The sequence below is a fragment of the Peromyscus maniculatus genome, chromosome 5, assembly GCF_049852395.1.
Source record: "Peromyscus maniculatus bairdii isolate BWxNUB_F1_BW_parent chromosome 5, HU_Pman_BW_mat_3.1, whole genome shotgun sequence".
In the NCBI taxonomy this organism is placed as follows: Eukaryota; Metazoa; Chordata; class Mammalia; order Rodentia; family Cricetidae; genus Peromyscus; species Peromyscus maniculatus.
In genome coordinates, this window is record NC_134856.1 from 99,788,446 (window position 1) to 99,808,042 (window position 19,597).

Genomic DNA, 19,597 nt, shown 5'->3' on the forward strand with positions numbered 1-19,597 from the left:
GCAAACAGATAAGCTAGAATAAGATAAAGTCCAGGCCCAGGAAAAACTGGACCAATCAAGGATGGACCCATACTAACCCCCTCCCCTCTAAGAAATTTTATGGGTTTTGCCTATAAAAACTAACTTCCCCAAGAAAGAGTAACTCTTCTCTGCCTCACTTGAGATGAGTTCCCTGTCATGACTTGTAACAGATAAACCTTGCTTTTGCATTCTGGTATGCTCGTCCTTGGTGGTCTCTCTGGGGGTTACGATATGGGCACAACACTACAATTATGTTAGTTAGGTTTCCAGATTTACAGAAACTTATATCAGATTGATAGGTAATCTTCAAACACTTCATAGACCTAGAAAATATGGCATTTAAATGCTTTGATAACTTGGAATTCTATTGACATGAGACATGATTGCTCCTGGCAGCATTGATCTACTCCTGAGAGAATGTTGGGCTTCTTCTTGGCACAAAATGACCTGCTGGGCAAAGAACTGCCCTTGCCTTGACTGCTGACAGTATGAACACTGTCCTTTCCAGATGACACAAGGAAAAGGGACAACTGAACCTTGCCAAGACAGGGTAAGATGGCTGTTCAAAATTCCTGCTTCTGAAAATGGTCTGTCAGATATTCTAGGCCTATAGCCAAAATGGATGACTCAACAATGCTGAGAAACTTTTAGGTGTCTGTCCAGGCCACCAGCTGTCTCTGTCTATTCCCGCAAAATTTTCAGAAACTACTTGCTTACATTTTCTGTTTGCTAAGGCATTATGATGTTCCTCTCAGGTCTTTGATGTAGTTGAAGACTAAATAGTTACAGTTATGATCCTCACATGTCTTAGCTAAGAACATTTCAGATACTAAAGTTAGATTTTTTTAGAATAGGACAGCTATTGGAGTAATCTCTATAACATGCCATTTACCTGTGTTCTGGATATCTCTGGATTTTAGTATATGTCTCGTGTTTGATGTTGTTCTTGCTGGTTGTATTTCTATTTTTGTTTAGGTTATTACCTTTCCCCTCTCCTGGACAATACTTGATAATTGTTCCTATTGTATATAGTTTTATATTAGGTTAGAACTTTCTTATTTAGACAAAAGGGAGAGATGTAGTGGATAGCTGTTCTATGACCTTGAAGCACTGCCCCCTTGAGATGCAGTAGGTAACCCTCTACCTGCCTATGACCCTGAAGTACATGCCCCCCTGGGGTGTAGCCTCTAGGCTACCTTTAAGACCTGAGATGCAGGTAGGCTAGGCAGTCTCTCATGGACTTGGATGCAGGACTGACTCAGTAGGTCAGAACAGCATGAGACTTTGCCCCAGCATTCCAGAACCTGCAACAATTCTGTTCTGTACAGTGAATTTTTCTCCCCTAATAAATTCCTTTTTTCTTTAAACAGATTCTGTGGACTTCTCGAATTATGGGGTGGTGGAAAAAAAGTACGTAAGGGGTGAGGGAATAGGATATATGTGAGATGATTTATGAAAAACTTATGGAAACCCACTACTTTGTAAAGTAATTTTAAAATACAATTAAGGGGATGGAGAGATGGCTCAGCACTTGCTGCTTTTGCAAAGGACCTAGGTTCAGTTTCCAAATCCTACATTAAGTTTCACAATTTTTTTTTTTTAAAATGAGGGAAGGGGTAAGCCCTGGGCTCCAGGAACCTCCATGCCATTCAGGCCTCCCTCCCTCTTTTTTTTTTTAATTAATTGATTTATTTTTATTTTATGTGCGTTGGTGTTTTGCCTGTGTGTGTCTGTGTGAGGGTCCCCTGGAACTGGAGTTACAGACAGTTGTGAGCTGCCATGTGGGTGCTGGGGATTGAACCCGGATCCTCTGGAAGAGCACTCAGTGCTCTTAACCGCTAAGCCATTCCTCAAGCCCCAAGTTTCACAATTGTCTGTAACTCTAGTTATAGAAGATCTGATGACCTTTTTGACCTTTTCTGTCCCCCCTTGGGAACCAAGTGCACACATGGTGTACATACCTACATACAAACAATCCAACATTTAAAAATACAAATGAATAAAACAAGACCAACTTGGCAAGAAATGCCTATTGGCACAATACTGGCACAAATATTATGGGAAACCAAACACTTTCTAATTGGATTGAAGGCCTACTCCACAAGACAGAACCCATACCTGCCACTGTTATCAGGGCCAAGAACTTGTGGCTAGACAGGCCAGGGCCTAGGAGAGAACCTACTACTGTTCTTCTACTAAAATGGACATAGTATTAGCCAACTCCTAAAAACTTTTTGTTATCCCCATACATTAGTGTATCTTTCAACCTTTGTCAGAGAAGCTTCTTTCTGCAGTAGATGTCAACTAATACAGATACACATCTGGTCAATGTGCAAAGAGACTGGGGAGTGACCTTTGCTAAATGGGACATCTATATAACACCCCTCCTCCTCTCAGGACTTGGGGATCATCTTGTAAAAGGGAGCAGAAAAGATTTTAAGTGCCAGAGTCAGTGAATGACAACAAGAAAGGTGTTTCCCAGACAATGAATTCACAGTAGTTGTGACGGCATACACAAGACCTGGGCAAGATCAAGCCAGACAAAATACTAGTATAGACTAGGAAAGTGGGCATGAAGTCCCACCCTTAACTAAAAAGCTACTGGCAGTGGATAGCTCCCAGGAAAGGGACAGTCAGTTTCTTCAGGGATTTGAGACATGAGAAGCTACAATTGTATTTTTAAATTTCTTTACAAAGTAGTGGGTTTCCACAAGGGTTTCTCATAAATCATCTCACATGTAGCCTATTCCTTCACCCCTTACGTACTTTTTCACCACCACTCCCCTTCTCATTGGGCCTTTTTCAGCTTCCTGACTTTACACTGAATTCAAATTAAATGCACAGATCTATAAATCTGAAACTAGGGTCCACATATGAGAGAAAACATATAATAAATGGTCCTACACCCATGAACATACAGACAGTATTAACTGGACTCAGTGGGTTTTCAAAAACAAAAAACAAAACAAGCTTGGTGGTGGTGGTGTGCACCTTTAATCCAGCACTCAAGAGGGAGGCAGAGGCAGGTGGATATCTGTGAATTCAAGGCCAGCCTGGTCTACAGAGCAAGTTCCTGGACAGCCAGCTATACAGAAAAACCCTGTCTCAAAAAATAAAAACAAACAAGAAACAAAAAACAAAACAGAACACATGAAGACAGAATTAACTTTTTTCTCTAGTTTGTTTTTGAGACAGTGAGACTATGTAGCCCCGGCTGGATTGGAACTCCCTCTTTAAACCAGGCTAGCCTCCGATTCAGAGATCTGTCTCCCGTGTGCTAGTTGGATTGAACGAATATGCTACTACACCTAGCCACAGATGGCTTTTAATAGTTAAGTTTACTTTTAAATTAACCACATAGAATTTCTGATGCTAAGATATAACAGCATTTAAAAAAAATTCAAGGGTTGGAAACCCAGCACTCTGCTGGCAGTGGCAGGAGGACTGCAGAGATGTCTGAGTAACCTGGCGAGCGCGGTCAGCAGACAAATGGGAAGTCTCACCCCAAGGATCGATCCCCTGCTGTGCAGTCTCTGCACACTTTGAAGATTTTATTGACCAATAGCTTTGCATACGTTAGCAGCATCAAAGAGAATTTACAACAGACCGTTTGACTTGAGATTTGGCAACTCATTAAATTTTATTTGTGACCCAAAATTAACAGGTCTTTCACAATCACTTTCAAACATACACAGCACAATGCAGAGGAAAACCGAACCATCAAGGCACATGCTCCCCTCTGAAATAAACAAGATGACTTCATTCCTCTTGTTTCAACTGTTATACCAGAAGTAAGTGTCCACTTGGCAATATATTTCATAGTCTTTTGCTTTTTCATTGTTGACTTCACTGATTAAAAAACAAATATAGTGGTAAAGTAGTATCTAACATTGCTGACCACATGAAGGATATGATCTGTGGAGAAAATGCACATGTTAGCTAAGCTGAATTCAGGTATGAGTTAGTGTTGTTATGAATTCAGTACTGATGAATTAACAGTATGTTTGCTACATAAGGTGTCTTTAAACAGAAACATTTATTAAACAAGGCTACATATTAATACACTGAAGAAATATGTGAGCAGTCTTGAAGGACCCTAACCTTGTGTTTTCCCTGGAAGCAGGTTCATTATTCAGCATACATTACTACATGAACCACTGGCCTTATAGAGCATGACTACTGTGGAAACATGAGGATTAGTTCACCAGCACACCTGAGGTAAGCCTTAGGAAGCCTACAAACAAAATTGAATGTATTATTAAAATTCATCTTGGGGACCAGAGTTTGGTTTTAAGCACCCACATCAATGGTTCACAACAGTCAGTTCCAGGGAACCCACAGGCATTGCACATGCTTGCACATGGGCACGCTCATGAGCACGCACATGCACGCGCGCGCGCGCACACACACAAATACATACACACAAAAAAACTTTAAAAACTAAAAAAAAAAAAAAAAACCAGGCATGGTATTACATGCCTGAATTTTCAGTACCTGAGAGATTGAATTCAAGGTCAACATGAGCTATATAGGGAATTCTATTCCAGCCAGGAATACAGAGCAAAACCCTTTCACTAAAGCCCACCAAAAATGCTTAAGACATCTCTGTTGTGGGATAATCTTTTTATACACTGTGAAGATGTGTCTCTTCCAAGGCACCTTCTGATTGGTTTAACAAAGAGCTGAACAGCCAATAACTAGGCAGGAGAGGATAGGCAGGATTTCTGGGGAGAGAGAAAGGAACTTGGGGGAAGAATCTGAGAAGCACAGAATTCACTAGTGAGACATAGAGGAAGTCAGATATACACTGTATTGAGGAAAGGTAGTAAGTCACATGACAGAATGTAGATTAACATAAACAGGTTAATTTAAAGTATAAGAGCTAGTTGGGAACAAGCTTAAGCTAAGGCCAAGTTTTCATACTTAATAAGAAGTCTCCATGTCATTATTTGGAAGCTGGCAGTCCAAAGAAAGTCCAACTACACATCTCCTCATTATCAGGAAAAGAAATAGAAGAATTAATAAATTTATTTTAAAATTCATTTTGATGAATACATGATCAAAAACTGTCAGTAAAATTATGGAGTTGGAGAGGGATACTTAGGCTAAGAGAATATACAATATACTATATCAATATAACAACAGACAGTTGAAGCTGAGCAGTGATGGCTCACACCTTTAATCCTAGCACTTGGGAGGGAGAGGCAGGCAGATCTCTGAGTTTGAGGCCAGTGTGGTCTACAGAGTGAGTTCTAGGACAGCCAGGGCTACACAGAGAAACCCTGTTTCAAAAACAAACAAACAAACAAACAAGTGAATATATCTACATCAAAGAATAGGGAAATAAGCATAATAGAAAAATGAAATACTATTACACAATGAAGAAATTTCAAATGACTGAGGAGTGTTAAATTATAACATTTTTCTTCACCATTCTGTAACATTTAAAAGGTTGACAAGGGCATGTATGGTTAAGGGGGATACTTTCACATCTTTAGGAATGACAATCAGTTACCTTATATGAAGACAACCTGGCAGTTTCTACAAAACTTTAAAATACTAATATTCTACAATTAACTTTTCCTGTTTACAGAATTTAATTCACTCTCAAAAAAAAAAAAAAAAAAAAAAAAAAAAACCTTTACAGCCAAGTGTGGTGGCATACATCTTTATTTCCAGCACTTGGGAAACAGAGGCAGGTGGATCTCTGTGAGGTCAAGGCAAGCCTGTTTAGCAAGCTCCAGGTCAGTCAGGGATACGCAGTGAGATCCTTTTTCAAAAACAAAAAACAAAACAGAAATCATTCCACATGTATGCTAAGAGGTGGGTGTAAATATGTCCACTGTGGAGGGCCTGGGGAGATGGCTCAGTTGGTGACGTGTTTGCTTTATAAGCATTGAGGAACTGAGTTAAATAACCAGGACCCACATGAAGCTGAACATGGTGCCATGTACTTGTAATCCCAGCACCAGATTGCAAGTGGAGAAGAGTTCCTGAACACCCACTTGTAGCTGAAGAGTTGACAGTTAATGGCTTCTGGAGGAGGGAGGGTCAGTTTTCTTTAAGGGTGTGGCCCCTGCTAGGTTGTTCAAGCACCAGTGCCACACAATAAGTATGTGAGCAGCACAATTTGGTACCACAGGGTTATAGAAAAGGAAGAGGAGGAGAGGGAAGAGGGAGGGGAGGGGGAGAACAAAAACAGGAAGGGGAGAAGAGGAGAGGGAGGAGAGAAGTAGAAGAGGAGAAGGAAGAGGAAGAAGAAGACAAAAAGAGTTGGCAGAGGTGGGAGATAGATGAATCTGGAAAGAGTTAAGGGGCAGCGAGGGGAAGTAAATATGTAACAACAATTAATGAACAAAGAAGTCAGTATGGTCAGGCAGTGGTGTCAAATGCTTTTAATCCCAACACTCAGGAGGCAAGGACAGGCAGCTCTCTGTGAGTTTGAGGCCAGCCTGATCTACAATGCAAGTTCCAGGATAGCCAGGACTGTTACACAGAGAAACCTGTCTTGAAAAACCAGAGAGAGAAAGGGGGGGGGGAGGGAGGGAGGAAGGGAGGGAGAGAGGGAGGGAGAGAGGGAGGGAGGGAGAGGAAGGGAGGGAGGGAGGGAGAGGAAGGAAGGGAGGGAGAGAGGGAGAGGAAGGGGGGAGGGAGGGAGAGGAAGGGGGGAGGGAGGGAGGGAGGGAGGGAGGGAGAAAAGAAAAAAAGAAGTCACAAATTAGAAAGAAAACAAGGATGGGTATATGGGAGGGTTTGGAGGAGGAAATGGAAGGGAGATAGACACAACAGAATTATATCATAATTTCAAAAACAGAAGAAATAAAATATGCTGTGTGAAATTCTCAAAGAATAAAAATATATTAAAAAGAACACTGAGCCCTTATTTCACAGAACATTGCACATGTGTAGCTCCAAAGAATATTGAAGGGAGAGCAAGGGATTGCATTGAAGAAATGTGGGGATGAATACATCTGCGAGATAGAAGGTTTTATTTGACTTGTGATAGCTTTCAGTGGGTAACTGTGAAGAGCAAGAGAGATGTGTAGAGATACTTTGTGTATAAAGGATTATGGCATCTTCCCTGAGTCTTTGAACAGGAAAGGTAAAGTTAATGTTTAACAAGGCTTTTAGAGTTTGGGGAAATGGAGCAAAAGCAACAAGTTTGTTTCTAAGGAAAAAGATTAGCATTGAGGTAGCCTAACTATGTTTACATGATAAGTGCTTTAGAACTTTTAATAGATATTATCAAACTGTCCACCAGAAAGTTTCATTCATATGTGCTGGCACTAGCAGTGTACAAAGATAGTGTTTTCCATCATCTCTCATATCCTGAATATAATCTTGATTTGGGGTTTTTGTTTTAGTTTGTTACAAATCTGAATAGTAAAAATTTGAGTACTACTATCATTAGTTTATACATAGAATATTTTTGTACCTTTTCTTGTAAATTACTCTTGGTTATTTGCTTACTGTAGAGAAAAAATTAGTAGAGTCATTATATCTAGGGCAAACATAAGAATGAAATAGTTGTTTCCATTGTACCCAGGGTAAACATCAGAACAGATGTTTTCTAGAAGTACTTAGACTCGAAGAAATCATTGTGGAAAACAGTGATTGTTTTCTGTTATCTATAGAGTTTTCTGAAGTAGCTTTACAGTCTTTGCATGGCTTTGGTCACAAGACGGTCCTGGCACTCCTGGATCATCTTGCATTACTGGGTAACAGTATACAATAAGGACTAAAGTGGCAGGGGTGTGATGTTTTCCTTCAGAAAACATAGATTAGGTCAGGGGCTTTGGTATGAGGAACTTGTTTTACCCAAAAAACTTTTGTGTAACAATCAATAAATACGACTTTGCACTGCTGTTCAGGGTTCAGTTCATGGAAACTGTTCCCCCCTGCTGCCAAAGAGCCTAAATTACATTCTGAAGTAATCCTCTTTCTTTTCTTCAACCGATCCTCACAACATCAAATACCCTCACAACTCATATTTCAAAAAGCACCTTAATCTTTTTTCTTATTGATTTATATAGATTTTGGTAGCGAAAATAATATTAACTTTTAGCCAGATGTGGTAGTACATACTTTTAGTCCCAACACTGAGGAGACAGTGGAAGGCAGATACCTATAAGTATGAGACCAGCCTACAAATGGAGAGTTCCAGGCCAGCCAGGGCTCCCTAGTAAGACCCTGTCTAAAAAATAAAAAAGTTAACCTATTTTAACCAGTCATTATTTCATAGAAATAAATAATGCACAGGATGAGGTTTTCCCAATCCCAGATTAAACCATTTATAGTTGGTTTGCCCATTTAAAAAGCTTCTATTTCATATTTTAAAAAGATCTGATGTTTCTCCTATTAAAGTATCAAGTAGTTGCTTCTTGTATAAAAGTTCGGTATTTCTCTTGCTTTTTATACTTCTAAATCTTTACTTTTCATGTAAAAATTGCTTTATTTGCTGGTTTTCTGCTGCTATAACAGAAAACTAGAGATGGGGTGATTTATTTAAAAATGAGATTATTTCTCATAAACTAAGAGTTGGGACATCCAAGAGGGGATGGTGCCTACATGTAGTCTTTGTATTCCATTCCCCATTGCAGAAAACAAGAGGACAAAGGCCAGCAACAACTGGGATAACAAAGCTGAGTTTGATTTTATAACAAACCACTCTGGCAATAACTAACTTAAAACCATGCTAACCCTTCATGAGGGCTGAGTCCTCAAAGTCTAAACATCTTTTAAAGGCCAACACTATTATAGTTGTGATTAAACTTCAACTTGTGTTTTAGAGGGGACTCAAATCATGAAAGCACACGTATCATTTTATAATTGGAAAACTATAAAGATAGATTCCAATGATATTACAATGTCATCTGTTCATTTAAAGGAATCTTTCAGTGTTTATTTCTAGAAAACATGACTCACACTTCTAATGTCAGGCTCCAGCCAGACTGGTGTTCAGGCCACAATACCTGCAGAAGCCTCATTCCTTTTACATAAACTGACAGGCATCCTACTAAGAAACTGAATTTCTAGCTAATAAACTTCCAGGTATCAGGAGTTCTCATCTGGGGTACTGATTGACAAAAGCTGGTATTGGTGGTCATCCATATACTCTGGTGTAACATGAATCTTAACATTTCTTATTAATAAAATTAAACCCGAGGCCAGTTATTGGGGTCAATGCTGGTAGATCAGAGAGACAGAACAAGCCACAGCTAACCTCACCTGGCCAACTTCTCAGCTGGTCTTGTTTCCTCAGACTGGAAGCCTCTGAGTCCTCATCCAGAATGAATCCCAGCTGAACTGTGCTGCTTCAAAGCCTGAAAGCTTAACCAGGCCAAATGCTTAACCAGCCAAATGCTGCTAGTTTCTGGTCCTCATGCCTTATATATCTTTCTGCTTTCTACCACCACTCTCTGGGATTAAAGGCTGGCTTTCTGGGATTAAAGGCGTGTGTCACCATGCTTGGCAGTTTCCAATGTGGCCTTGAACTCACAGAGATCCAGACGGATTTCTGTCTCTGGAATGCTAGGATTAAAGGCGTGTGCTATCATTGCTTAACTAGTGGCTTTTCTGTTCTCTGACCCCAGATAAGTTTATTAAGGTACACAATATTTTGGGGAACACAATACCACCACATTTCCTCTCTTTTTGTCTAAAATTAAAGAAAGCTTATAACTAATACAAGAAAAACTATCCAATAAGTATATACAATATATACAGCCAAAAATTACATTAATGATGTCTAGTCCATTAACATTTGACAGATTCAGATAAAAACTCCATTATATATATTAACAATGTCCAGTCCAGTAACATCTGATAAACTCAGACCAAAAAATTTTCATTACTTATCTTATTTAAAACAAGTAGTTCCTTTTTAAAAGTAGATTCCATAATCTCCCTTTTTATCTTATCATATCCATATTCTCTTTTTTCTTTTCTTAATAGATTCAGTAGTCTACCTTTTGTCATTTTTATATCTTCCCCTTTTTCTTCAGTGTAGATTCAATGATCCACCTATTTATCCTATTATTTCTTTATCTTTTTTCTCAGAGTAGATTCGATGATCTATCTCATATCTATTCTCTTTTTCTTTTTGCTTTCTAGGGGTGAAGATATCTTTAGGGAATCTTGAAAAGAAAATTTTTGGGTTAATTGTCAAGTCCTGTATCATTTGTCCAGTCTCTGCATAAAAGGAAAGTTCAGGGCTTGTTTCAAGTCTTTGTTCAAGTAGTCTGTCAGGCTGGATCATCTCAGCTAGCCATCTCAAAATTGTCCTAAGCAGTTTGTAGTCCAAAGCAGATCTTTCAGCTTAATGGCTTTATCATAGTCCTTTTGAAGATTTCAAAGTTGCTGTTAGGTGTGGTCATGGTTCCATGCAGACTTTTTTTTTTCTTTTTTTTTTTTTTTTGTGCCTCCTCTGTGGTTTGGAGCAATCACAGTATGATAAATGTCTGTCTCTCAGAACCATGAACATTCTTCCCTAGAACAGAAAATCTTCACAACAATTTCTCCCCACCAAAATTTGTCTTGCCAAAATTTTCCAAACTGACCTTTGCCGATGCTTTCTTGTAACACGATGGTCCTGTCAATTCTTCTCTGAACCAGCAGCAGTAAACCCTTCATCCCTGGTAGCAGCATCACCGTAGTCACCAACACGATGAGAAGGAGCTGGCAACGTGGAGCAGTAGCCACTGCTTCCATGGTCCCACCACTGTTTGTGGTTCAGTCCGGGCCAAAGCTTCTCCCAAGCCTCCTAGTCCGGCCTCAAACTCGGGATCCTCCTGCCTCTGTCTCCTTCAGCAAATCCTACCGGCGTGTGCCACCACAACCGGCTGAGTGTAACGTGGGCCTGAGCTGGGGCTCACAAGGCCACAGGCAAACAGCTTTTTCATGAATTCGTAACATGAACGTTGGGTGCCAGATGTAGCAGGAATCTTAAAAGTACTTATTAATAAAATCAAACCCGAGGTCAGTTATTGGGGTCAATGCTGGTAGATCAGAGAGACAGAACAAGCCACAGCTAACCTCACCTGGCCAACTTCTCAGCTGGTCTTGTTTCCTCAGACTGGAAGCCTCTGAGTCCTCATCCAGAATGAATCCCAGCTGAACTGTGCTGCTTCAAAGCCTGAAAGCTTAACCAGGCCAAATGCTTAACCAGCCAAATGCTGCTAGTTTCTGGTCCTCATGCCTTATATATCTTTCTGCTTTCTACCACCACTCTCTGGGATTAAAGGCTGGCTTTCTGGGATTAAAGGCGTGTGTCACCATGCTTGGCTGTTTCCAATGTGGCCTTGAACTCACAGAGATCCAGAGGGATTTCTGTCTCTGGAATGCTAGGATTAAAGGCGTGTGCTATCACTGCTTAACTAGTGGCTTTTCTGTTCTCTGACCCCAGATAAGTTTATTAAGGTACACAATATTTTGGGGAACACAATACCACCACACTCTGGTCTCCTGCCTTCTGTTGGAAATCAGAGAGCCCAGATGCAGGCTTGTGCTATGAAGTCCCCACACTTCCTCAGAGACCTATTTTTTAAAAAGGCCCCAACTCCTGCCTCATGATCCTGATTCTATTGCAGAGTACCCACCACATTCTCTGTCTCTAAACTCTTCAGAGCCTGCACCATGCTTGTATCTATTTGTTCACAGTATTATTAGCCCTTCTTATAAACTACTTACCCTCGGCCAGGTGATGGTGGCACACACCTTTAATCCCAGCACTCGGGAGGCAGAGGCAGGTGGATCTCTGTGGGTTTGAGGCCAGCCTGGTCTACAGAGTGAGTTCCAGGACAGCCAGGACTGTTACACAGAGAAACCCTGTCTCGAAAAAACAAATAAAATAAAATAAAATAAACTACTTGCCCTCAACAATCCATCTCAATGTTCCTTTGAAACTCACATATAGTCCTTTTCAACTCTATTTCTTCATATAAAACTATTCTGTAAGTATTTTTTATTAATTTCAATGGAAACTTCTGATAGTATAATTGCATTAATACATGTATTATGCATGGGTGAAGCATATTAGTCAGAAAAGAAGTAAATATGTATAATACATTTCTCTTGTGCCTGACCACTATACATGCTTAGAAATGAAAAAGGAATAAATTTTAACAAAGCAATGGAATTTGACTCTTGAGAGACTTAAAAGCAGTTCTGTAAATCTTTGTCAATGGAAATATTAAGTGATTTACTGTGTTTGAAGTAGATGCATTCCTTTCTATTAATGAATGAGCTAATCATACATTCATTTCTTGGTAACCTACATTACAGGGGTTGAACCATAAGAGAAGATTCCAAAAATTATGAATCTAGGAGTTTGTGCAGGATGATAGTCCAGCTGCCACCTTCCTCTGATAAATGGGAGCAAATACTCCTGGGTTGGGGGGGGGGCAGTAAACTGATGCCTGAGATCCTACCCTGCAGGATACAGCCTTTCCAGGGGGACGGCGACCTCTCGGAGTTTGTAGTTCTGAGAATGCACCCAAGCCTCTCTGTTTGTAGACCTTTAACTATAAACACATACCACAAACCATGATCTAATCAATCATCTTTTAACTTCCAAGGCTTGTCCTTTAACCCAGTTTCCATTTAAAAAGTACTAGCAATGCAGAAACATGAAAATATTTACTTTTTGCAGACACAGTAAACTAACCAAAATATCAATGAATGAAGCACTGATTGCTGCCATTTGCCTAAAAGAGGGGTGTTCAGAATCTTTTTTGCTGAGATCTGGGAATTCCTCAGAAGGTTTCTAGAGTATCTTTGCAGGTTGGCAAAGTAAGAACACAAGGTGAGCAGGATTCTGGGTCTCCAATCTCTGTTTTAAGCATTATTCTTCTGCTTTTATATATTGGGTTCTCAAGTAGGTTTTTGTTGTTGGTTTTTGTTTGTTTTGAAGATACAGCATGATGAAAAGAAATGAAACTGATATCCACTGTAGTGGGTAGCCATTAATTTCTCCAATAATCCACTGCAAACACACACACACACTGAGATAACCTAACGATTACAACCTTATAGGAACAAGCAGTTACCTTGTTATTTTTTTTTTCCCCCAGAGCTGAAGACCAAACCCACACAGCCTTGTGCTTGCTAGGCAAGCACTCTACCACTGAGCTAAATGCCTACCCCGCTCACCAGGTGGTGGTAGTGTATACTTGTAATCCCAGCTCTTGGGGGGGCAAAGCAGGAAGATCTCCGTGAGTTCGAGGCCAGCCTGGTCTACAAAGCGAGTTCCAGGACAGCCCCGGCGGCTACAAAAAGAAGCCCTGCCTTGAGAAACAAACAAACAAAAAAAAAAAAATTTTTTTTTCCTAACTTCGTCAACTTCCATGAGAACAGAAACGCAGGGGTCAAGTCCAGCAACAATTAGTACAGGCTCTTTAAGTTATCGAGTCAGCAGTCTGCTTTCTAAAACTCAGCTTTGGGGAGTTTTTTTTTTTTTTTTTTTTTTTAAGTTACCAAAACTTCGGGGACTAGAAGGTTAAGAGTGGAGAGGAGAAGCAGGGCACGAACGCGGCCGCGAGCCCTGCAGTGTCGCCTGGCCTAGGGAGAAGGCGGCCCATGACAGGCACTCCCGAGGCGCGAGCGCTCTCCTCAGGGAGTCTGGGCGCTGAGTGTCGGAGGGTACCTGACTGCAGGCGGCCGGTCCACAGCCCCCTCCCGCCGGCCCGGCTTCGGCCGGGTCTCCGAAAAGCCAACGCTCTGGCCAGCGTCCACAGCATCGCCACCGCAACCGAGTGAGTGCAAGCCCGCTACCTCCCACCTTGACCTTAGGACCCTCGGCCAGCCCCGCCCCGTCCCGCCCGCCCGCCCCGCCCCGCCCGCCCGCCCCGCCCCGCCCGCCCGCCCGCCCCGCCCCGCTCGCCAGCCCCGCCAGCCCCGCCCCGCCAGCCCCGCCCCGCCCGCTAGCCCCTCCAGCCCCGCCCGCCAGCCCCGCCCGCCAGCCCCGCCCGCTAGCCCCTCCAGCCCCGCCCGCCAGCCCCGCCCCGCCAGCCCCGCCCCGCCCCGCCCGCTAGCCCCTCCAGCCCCGCCCGCCAGCCCCGCCCCGCCCCGCCCGCCAGCTCCGCCCAGGGCTTCGGTCCCGCCCCCCTCGGACTCACCCCACCCCACCGCTGCGCCTGGGCGCTGGTCTCCGCCTCAGGCCCCCTCAGCCCCGCCCCCTCGACTCACCCCTCCCCATCCCACACCCGTGCCTTGGCGCTGGACTCCACCTCCGTCCCACGACTCCGGCCTTAGGAGGGGCAGACGCTTCACGCCCCGCCTTCCCGAAGCCTCAGAGCCCGATGGCCCCACCCCTCGGACACGCCCCCTCCCGGGACCACCTCCTCCGACACGCCCCTTTCCCACGCAACCGCACTCCCCACACCCCGCACAGCCCATGAAGCGGGACGAGTGTTGTGTCTTCCGCTTCTGCCTTCGTGTACTTGGGTCCAACCTAAGGCCGCTGGTGGCAATGTTCGTGCTGGGGTCGAGGGTTTGGTTTCCCCTTTACAGTCTTGCCTCTTCTCAGACACACCCACGGTCCTCCTACTTGAATGACCTACTTACTCTCCTTCCTGCGGAAGCTTTGTGACGTCGGAACCTTTGTGCAGCCGGAACTAAAGTGACGTGTGGTGCTAGCAGCCGGGAGGCTATATAAATAGAGGAGTACCAGTTTCCTGGCGGTCAATCGGTGGCGTTCCGGTGAGAGAGGCGGCGAGCGAGGTCTTCGGCTTCATTTCCTGATATGCACCGACCGAATTTTCGACCCCCAACTCCTCCGTACCCCAGCCCGGGGATAGGAGGCTGGGGTGGCGGAAGCAGCTTCCGGGGTGCCCTGGGCGGGGGGCCGCGGCCGCCCTCCCCGCGGGACGGGTACGGGAGTCCGCACCACACTCCGCCGTGCGGGCCCCGGGCTAGGCCGTACGGGAGCAGCCACTCTCCGCGGCACGGCGGCAGCTTCTCGGGGGCCCGTTTCGGGTCTCCGTCCCCGGGCGGCTACCCAGGCTCCTACTCCAGGTCCCCCGCGGGGTCCCAGCATCAGTTCGGCTACTCCCCAGGGCAGCAGCAGACCTACCCCCAGGTAAAGACAATAGCTAGCGTTTGCCGAGCTCTTACTGTAATGGCAGGCGCGATACTAAACTTCCCTTTACGTGGATTGTTTAATCCTCTGTGAGGTGACATACTACGTTGGCCCGATTTTGCAGATGAGTAAACTGAAGCGTAAAGAAATTATTTAAGATTACCGTAAGTGGCAGAGCTATGGTTCTCTGTTCCACAGAAATTGTGCTCTTAACGAGTATACCATATTCATATACAAATTATCTTAATCCTCCATTTCTTCTCCCCCATCCCCCACAAGGGTTTTTTGTCAGTTATTTTCAGTAAATAATCCTGGATTCCCAGGGAGAGAACATGAATGATTCCCTATTGTTGTGTGGCTTCTCTATAGTCCACTGCCATTTCCTACAGATGTCCATCCCTTGGTTTTGCTTTCTTGCTCCTTTTTTTTTTTTTTAAATCGTTATAATTTTCTCCCGAGATATATTAACTTCTACTCCAAGTTCTCTTGAAGGAAAAAATCAAGAATTGGGGATTGTGGAAATTTCTCTTCCTCATAATGAGTGAACACAAGACAGGAAGTAGTGCTTTGGTTAACAATTTGAATCTACGGTGTTTTGAAAATTTGAATATTCTCACCCAACTGAATCCCTTGAGTTGGAGTTAAAAAGTATAGGAAATTTTCGTGCAATATAAAAGTTGTAGAGATTTGAGACTTAGCAGGTTAAAAAGTTTTCAAGAAAAATTGAATACAGTTAATTTGATTACTGCTTGTACTGGGTTTATTTGTATTTAATAACTGCAGGGTTATCACATTAGAAACTCAAAAGATAATAGGCATTTTTTAAAAATGAAATATACAGTTAGTTTTAGTAGTTATTATTTTTATTTTATTTTTTAAGACAGGGTTTGTGTAACAGCCTTGGCTGTCCTGGAACTAGCTCTGTAGACCAGGCTGGCCTCGAACTCAGAGATCATGCCTGCCTCTCCTATTTACTGGGATTAAATACATGGGCCACCAAGCCCGGATGGTTTAAAAAAAGAAAGAAAGAAAGAAAGAAATTTACAACTGAATATATTGGGCTTCAGTGTACAACTTTTCATGTGATCACCACTAACCTTCAACTAGAGTACCAATTATCTCTATTAGATGTTTTTTAACTGATGATTTTTTTCCTAAAGGGTTCTCCAAGGACATCTACACCATTTGGATCAGGGCGTGGTAGAGAAAAAAGAATGTCTAATGAGTTGGAAAGTTATTTTAAGCCTTCAATGCTTGAAGACCCTTGGGCTGGCCTAGAACCAGTATCTGTAGTGGATATAAGCCAACAGTACAGCAATACGCAAACATTCACAGGCAAAAAAGGAAGATACTTTTCTTAACTTTTCTGAAATTCAACTGGAAGCTTCATGTGTCAGGAACATCTTGGACAGAACTTTACACAACTTGTACTTGTGTAAATGAGTTGAACCCAAAGATGATGACTTTGGATAATGAATGATTAGCAGACCCTTGGGACATCTCTAACTTTGTCAAGTATTGTTGATCTTAGAGAAGATAATAGGATCATTTGCAGTATTTAGCTATCTGGGAGTATGTACCACATTCAGAAGACCAGTATACATATTTAACATTTCTAATATAACACATTTGTTTTTTCAGCGATTTAAAATAAAACATTTTTTGTCTTCCTAGTTAAATTGTGATTTTGTAGAACTGCTAAAATAATGCTTCATAATCACTTAGAATTTGAGGGTAAATGTTTTGTAAACTATTTTTTTAGTGAAATAGATAAGCTACTCAAGATAGTTCTATATATTTATTAATAGAAATATTCTACAATCATATATTACTTAGTATTTTTGTTAAAATATTGAAACTTAAAAATCACTGAACATAATTTATATGCCTTTAACCAGAAAAGGCAAGGATAAATCATATATATAAGATAGGTCAGTGTCCTACCCAATTTTCTCTATTTTGAGCATTGTAGATTTATTTTCTCTTGAAGCCAAATGGTGTGTTGATTTGCTGTCATAAATACGAGATAAAATGCCAGACAAAAACAAGGGAGGAGTTTTGGTTCATAATTTCTAAGGTTTCAGTGAAGGTCAGCTAGATCCATTAATTTGGTCTTGAGGTGAGCCAGAATATGGCTGTGGACATGGCAGACACTGCTCACCCTTGGCAACCAAGCAGCAGAAGGATAGGAAGGAGTTAGGGAGAAGAGAAGCCTTTCCAGGGCACCTTTGCCTTCTACTTCCCAATAATACCATCATGTGAACCATTAAGGTATTAATCCCCTGATACATAAATACCCTGATGGATTAGACAAGTGGGGACCCTTCATAGCCATATATAACAAACAACTAACAATAATCTCAAATCACTTCCACAGCAAAGACAAATACATATATTTGATTCCATCAATCCCAAAGAAGACAAATGAAGCTAGACAGTAAGGCCTAATTACCTTGACTCGTGGACACATTTCTAATCTAAGGGAGGGTTTTATGAACTTTAGCTCAGTTTGCCTACCTGGAGTAGTAGGGAAGGGATGCTGTGCATATATACCTATAATAATGGAGATAAAATGTGGAGGAATATCCCCAGTTATTTAAAATCAAGTCTTGAACTATGCAGTCTTTTGAAAAATTTGTCAACATTCTCCAAAAGAAAAGTGAAATGGCTATTCCACCTAGTTGAGCCATACCTATTTGTTGATAAAGTCTTAAAAAGGCCAAAAAAAAAAAAAAAAATACAAACTACTACAAGGATTTGTAAAACCTCCATTGGAGCCAGGACTTCAAAATTTTTCTACAAGTTTTTAGCTAGATGCCCCAGTTTTATCATGCAAAATGAGGAAATTCATAGTACTTAAGTTCATTTATCCCTGTATTCTGAGTTTTTAGAATAGTGCCTGCAAAATAATAGGTACTAAATAATTAAACATATAAATTTTAGTTATAACTATTTTATTGTATAAGGGTTAATACAATAATGTTATATGGTTATTTGAAAGAAAACGTCCATATTTAAAACATGGTTTTTTTTCATGTGTTGTATTTGATGAAAATAAAAGCATTTTGTAAAATGCTTATTGAACTTCATAAATAAAAAAGTAACAGTTGAAAATAATTACTAAACAGTCTCTTAGAAAGTATGTTGTTGGCAAAGATGAAAAATAGACACATGTTACGTGGTTATAATCCCAGCTGCCCCAGAGGCGGAGCTGACTTGATTGTAAGGTTGAGGCTAGCCTGGGCAATTAGCAAGACCTTACAAAAATAATGAAGTTATGAAAGATTTTGTGTGTTGTGTTTGTACTATGTTTGGAAGACATTCAAATACAACTCAGAATTCACATTTTATCCTGGGCGGTGGTGGCACATGCCTTTAATCCCAGCACTGGGAGGCAGAGCCAGACAGATCTCTGTGAGTTCGAGGCAAGCCTGGGCTACCAAGTGAGTTCCAGGAAAGGTGCAAAGCCACACAGAGAAACCCTGTCTCGAAAAACCAAAAAAAAAAAAAAAAAAAAGAATTCACTTTTTTTTCTGCTGGACTTTAGATGAAATATTTTTTAAAAATTTAAATTCTGTTATCTACTTCCAGAGGCCTATCGAACCTTTTCTGACTTTTTAAGGAGAAAATTTTATCCTCAGCAAAAATGCATACACGATTAGTCATTTATTCTGAATTAGGTTTTTGATGGGGTTTTACTTTGTTTCTGCATTGAGAGTCTGGCTATGTAACTCTGGCTTTCATGAACCTAACTATGTAGATCAGGCCAGCCTTGAACTCAAAGAGATCTGCTTGTCTTTGTTTCCTGAGTGCTGGGATTAGACCAGTGCACTACCACACCCTGCTATCTTTAAGAAGAGTTCTTGAAGGCGGGGCCGTGGCGCACGCCTTTAATCCCAGCACTCGGAGGCAGAGTGAGGCAGATCTCTATGAGTTCGAGGCCATCCTGGTCTACAGAGCGAGATCCAGGACAGGCACCAGAACTACACGGAGAAACCTTGTCTGGGGGCGGGGCGTGTTCTTGAGCTGGGCATAGTGGCCCACACCTTTGGCCACAGCCCTTCGGGAGGCCAGGTCCGGTGGATCTCTAAATTTGAGGCCAGCCTGGTTGGTCTGTGAAGTGAATGAAGTCCAGGACAGCCAGAGCTACACAGTGAGACTGTGTCTTGAAGAAATAAAGCTGAAAAAACGTATTAGTTACATCTCAGAAACTGGGGTTTTAATTAAAAACAAGAGTATAGTTGACATAACATTGTCTTCAAACAAGATTATGAATTCTCTTGAGCTGATTAATTTTTCCAAGGGATAGATGGACATGATAGTTTTAAGAAAATCGAAATTTAGATCCTTCATTCCCACATCTCTGAAGAATAAATTTACTTAAGAAGATACCTGTGCTAGCACATGCCTTTAATGCCAGCACCCGCAGGCAAGCAGGCAGGGGATCTCTGAGTTCAAGGCCAGCCTGGTCTACAGAGTGAGTTCCAGGACAGCCAAGAC

The 19,597-nt window shown here is 41.9% G+C and overlaps 2 protein-coding genes and 1 long non-coding RNA gene across 17 annotated transcripts in view; 1 reads left to right on the top strand and 2 right to left on the bottom strand.

The window, feature by feature from the left end:
* Positions 1-13,813, bottom strand: part of Sugct (succinyl-CoA:glutarate-CoA transferase) — a 727,080-nt gene extending 713,267 nt beyond the window's left edge. For 14 of the 15 annotated variants that reach the window (XM_042278244.2, XM_076572951.1, XM_006980141.4 and 11 more), the window contains exon 1: positions 13,664-13,813. In XM_042278244.2, the coding sequence (XP_042134178.1) occupies positions 13,664-13,757 (94 nt within the window). In that variant the 5' untranslated portion in view covers positions 13,758-13,813. The remainder of the gene's footprint in view (positions 1-13,663) is intronic. The other variant, XM_076572953.1, reaches the window with a different exon arrangement.
* LOC121829553 (uncharacterized) lies at positions 3,643-6,549 on the bottom strand. The gene is made up of 2 exons (XR_013051502.1): positions 4,945-6,549; positions 3,643-3,936 (listed from the first exon to the last, which is right to left on the bottom strand). It is a non-coding gene; the product is annotated as an uncharacterized LOC121829553 (long non-coding RNA).
* A 930-nt stretch (positions 13,814-14,743) lies between the features above and the next one.
* Positions 14,744-17,841, top strand: Mplkip (M-phase specific PLK1 interacting protein). Its single transcript, XM_006980140.4, has 2 exons — positions 14,744-15,097; positions 16,258-17,841. The coding sequence occupies exons 1-2, from the start codon at positions 14,762-14,764 to the stop codon at positions 16,456-16,458; spliced, it is 537 nt and encodes a 178-aa protein (XP_006980202.1). The 5' UTR covers positions 14,744-14,761; the 3' UTR covers positions 16,459-17,841.
* The last annotated feature ends 1,756 nt before the right edge of the window (positions 17,842-19,597 follow it).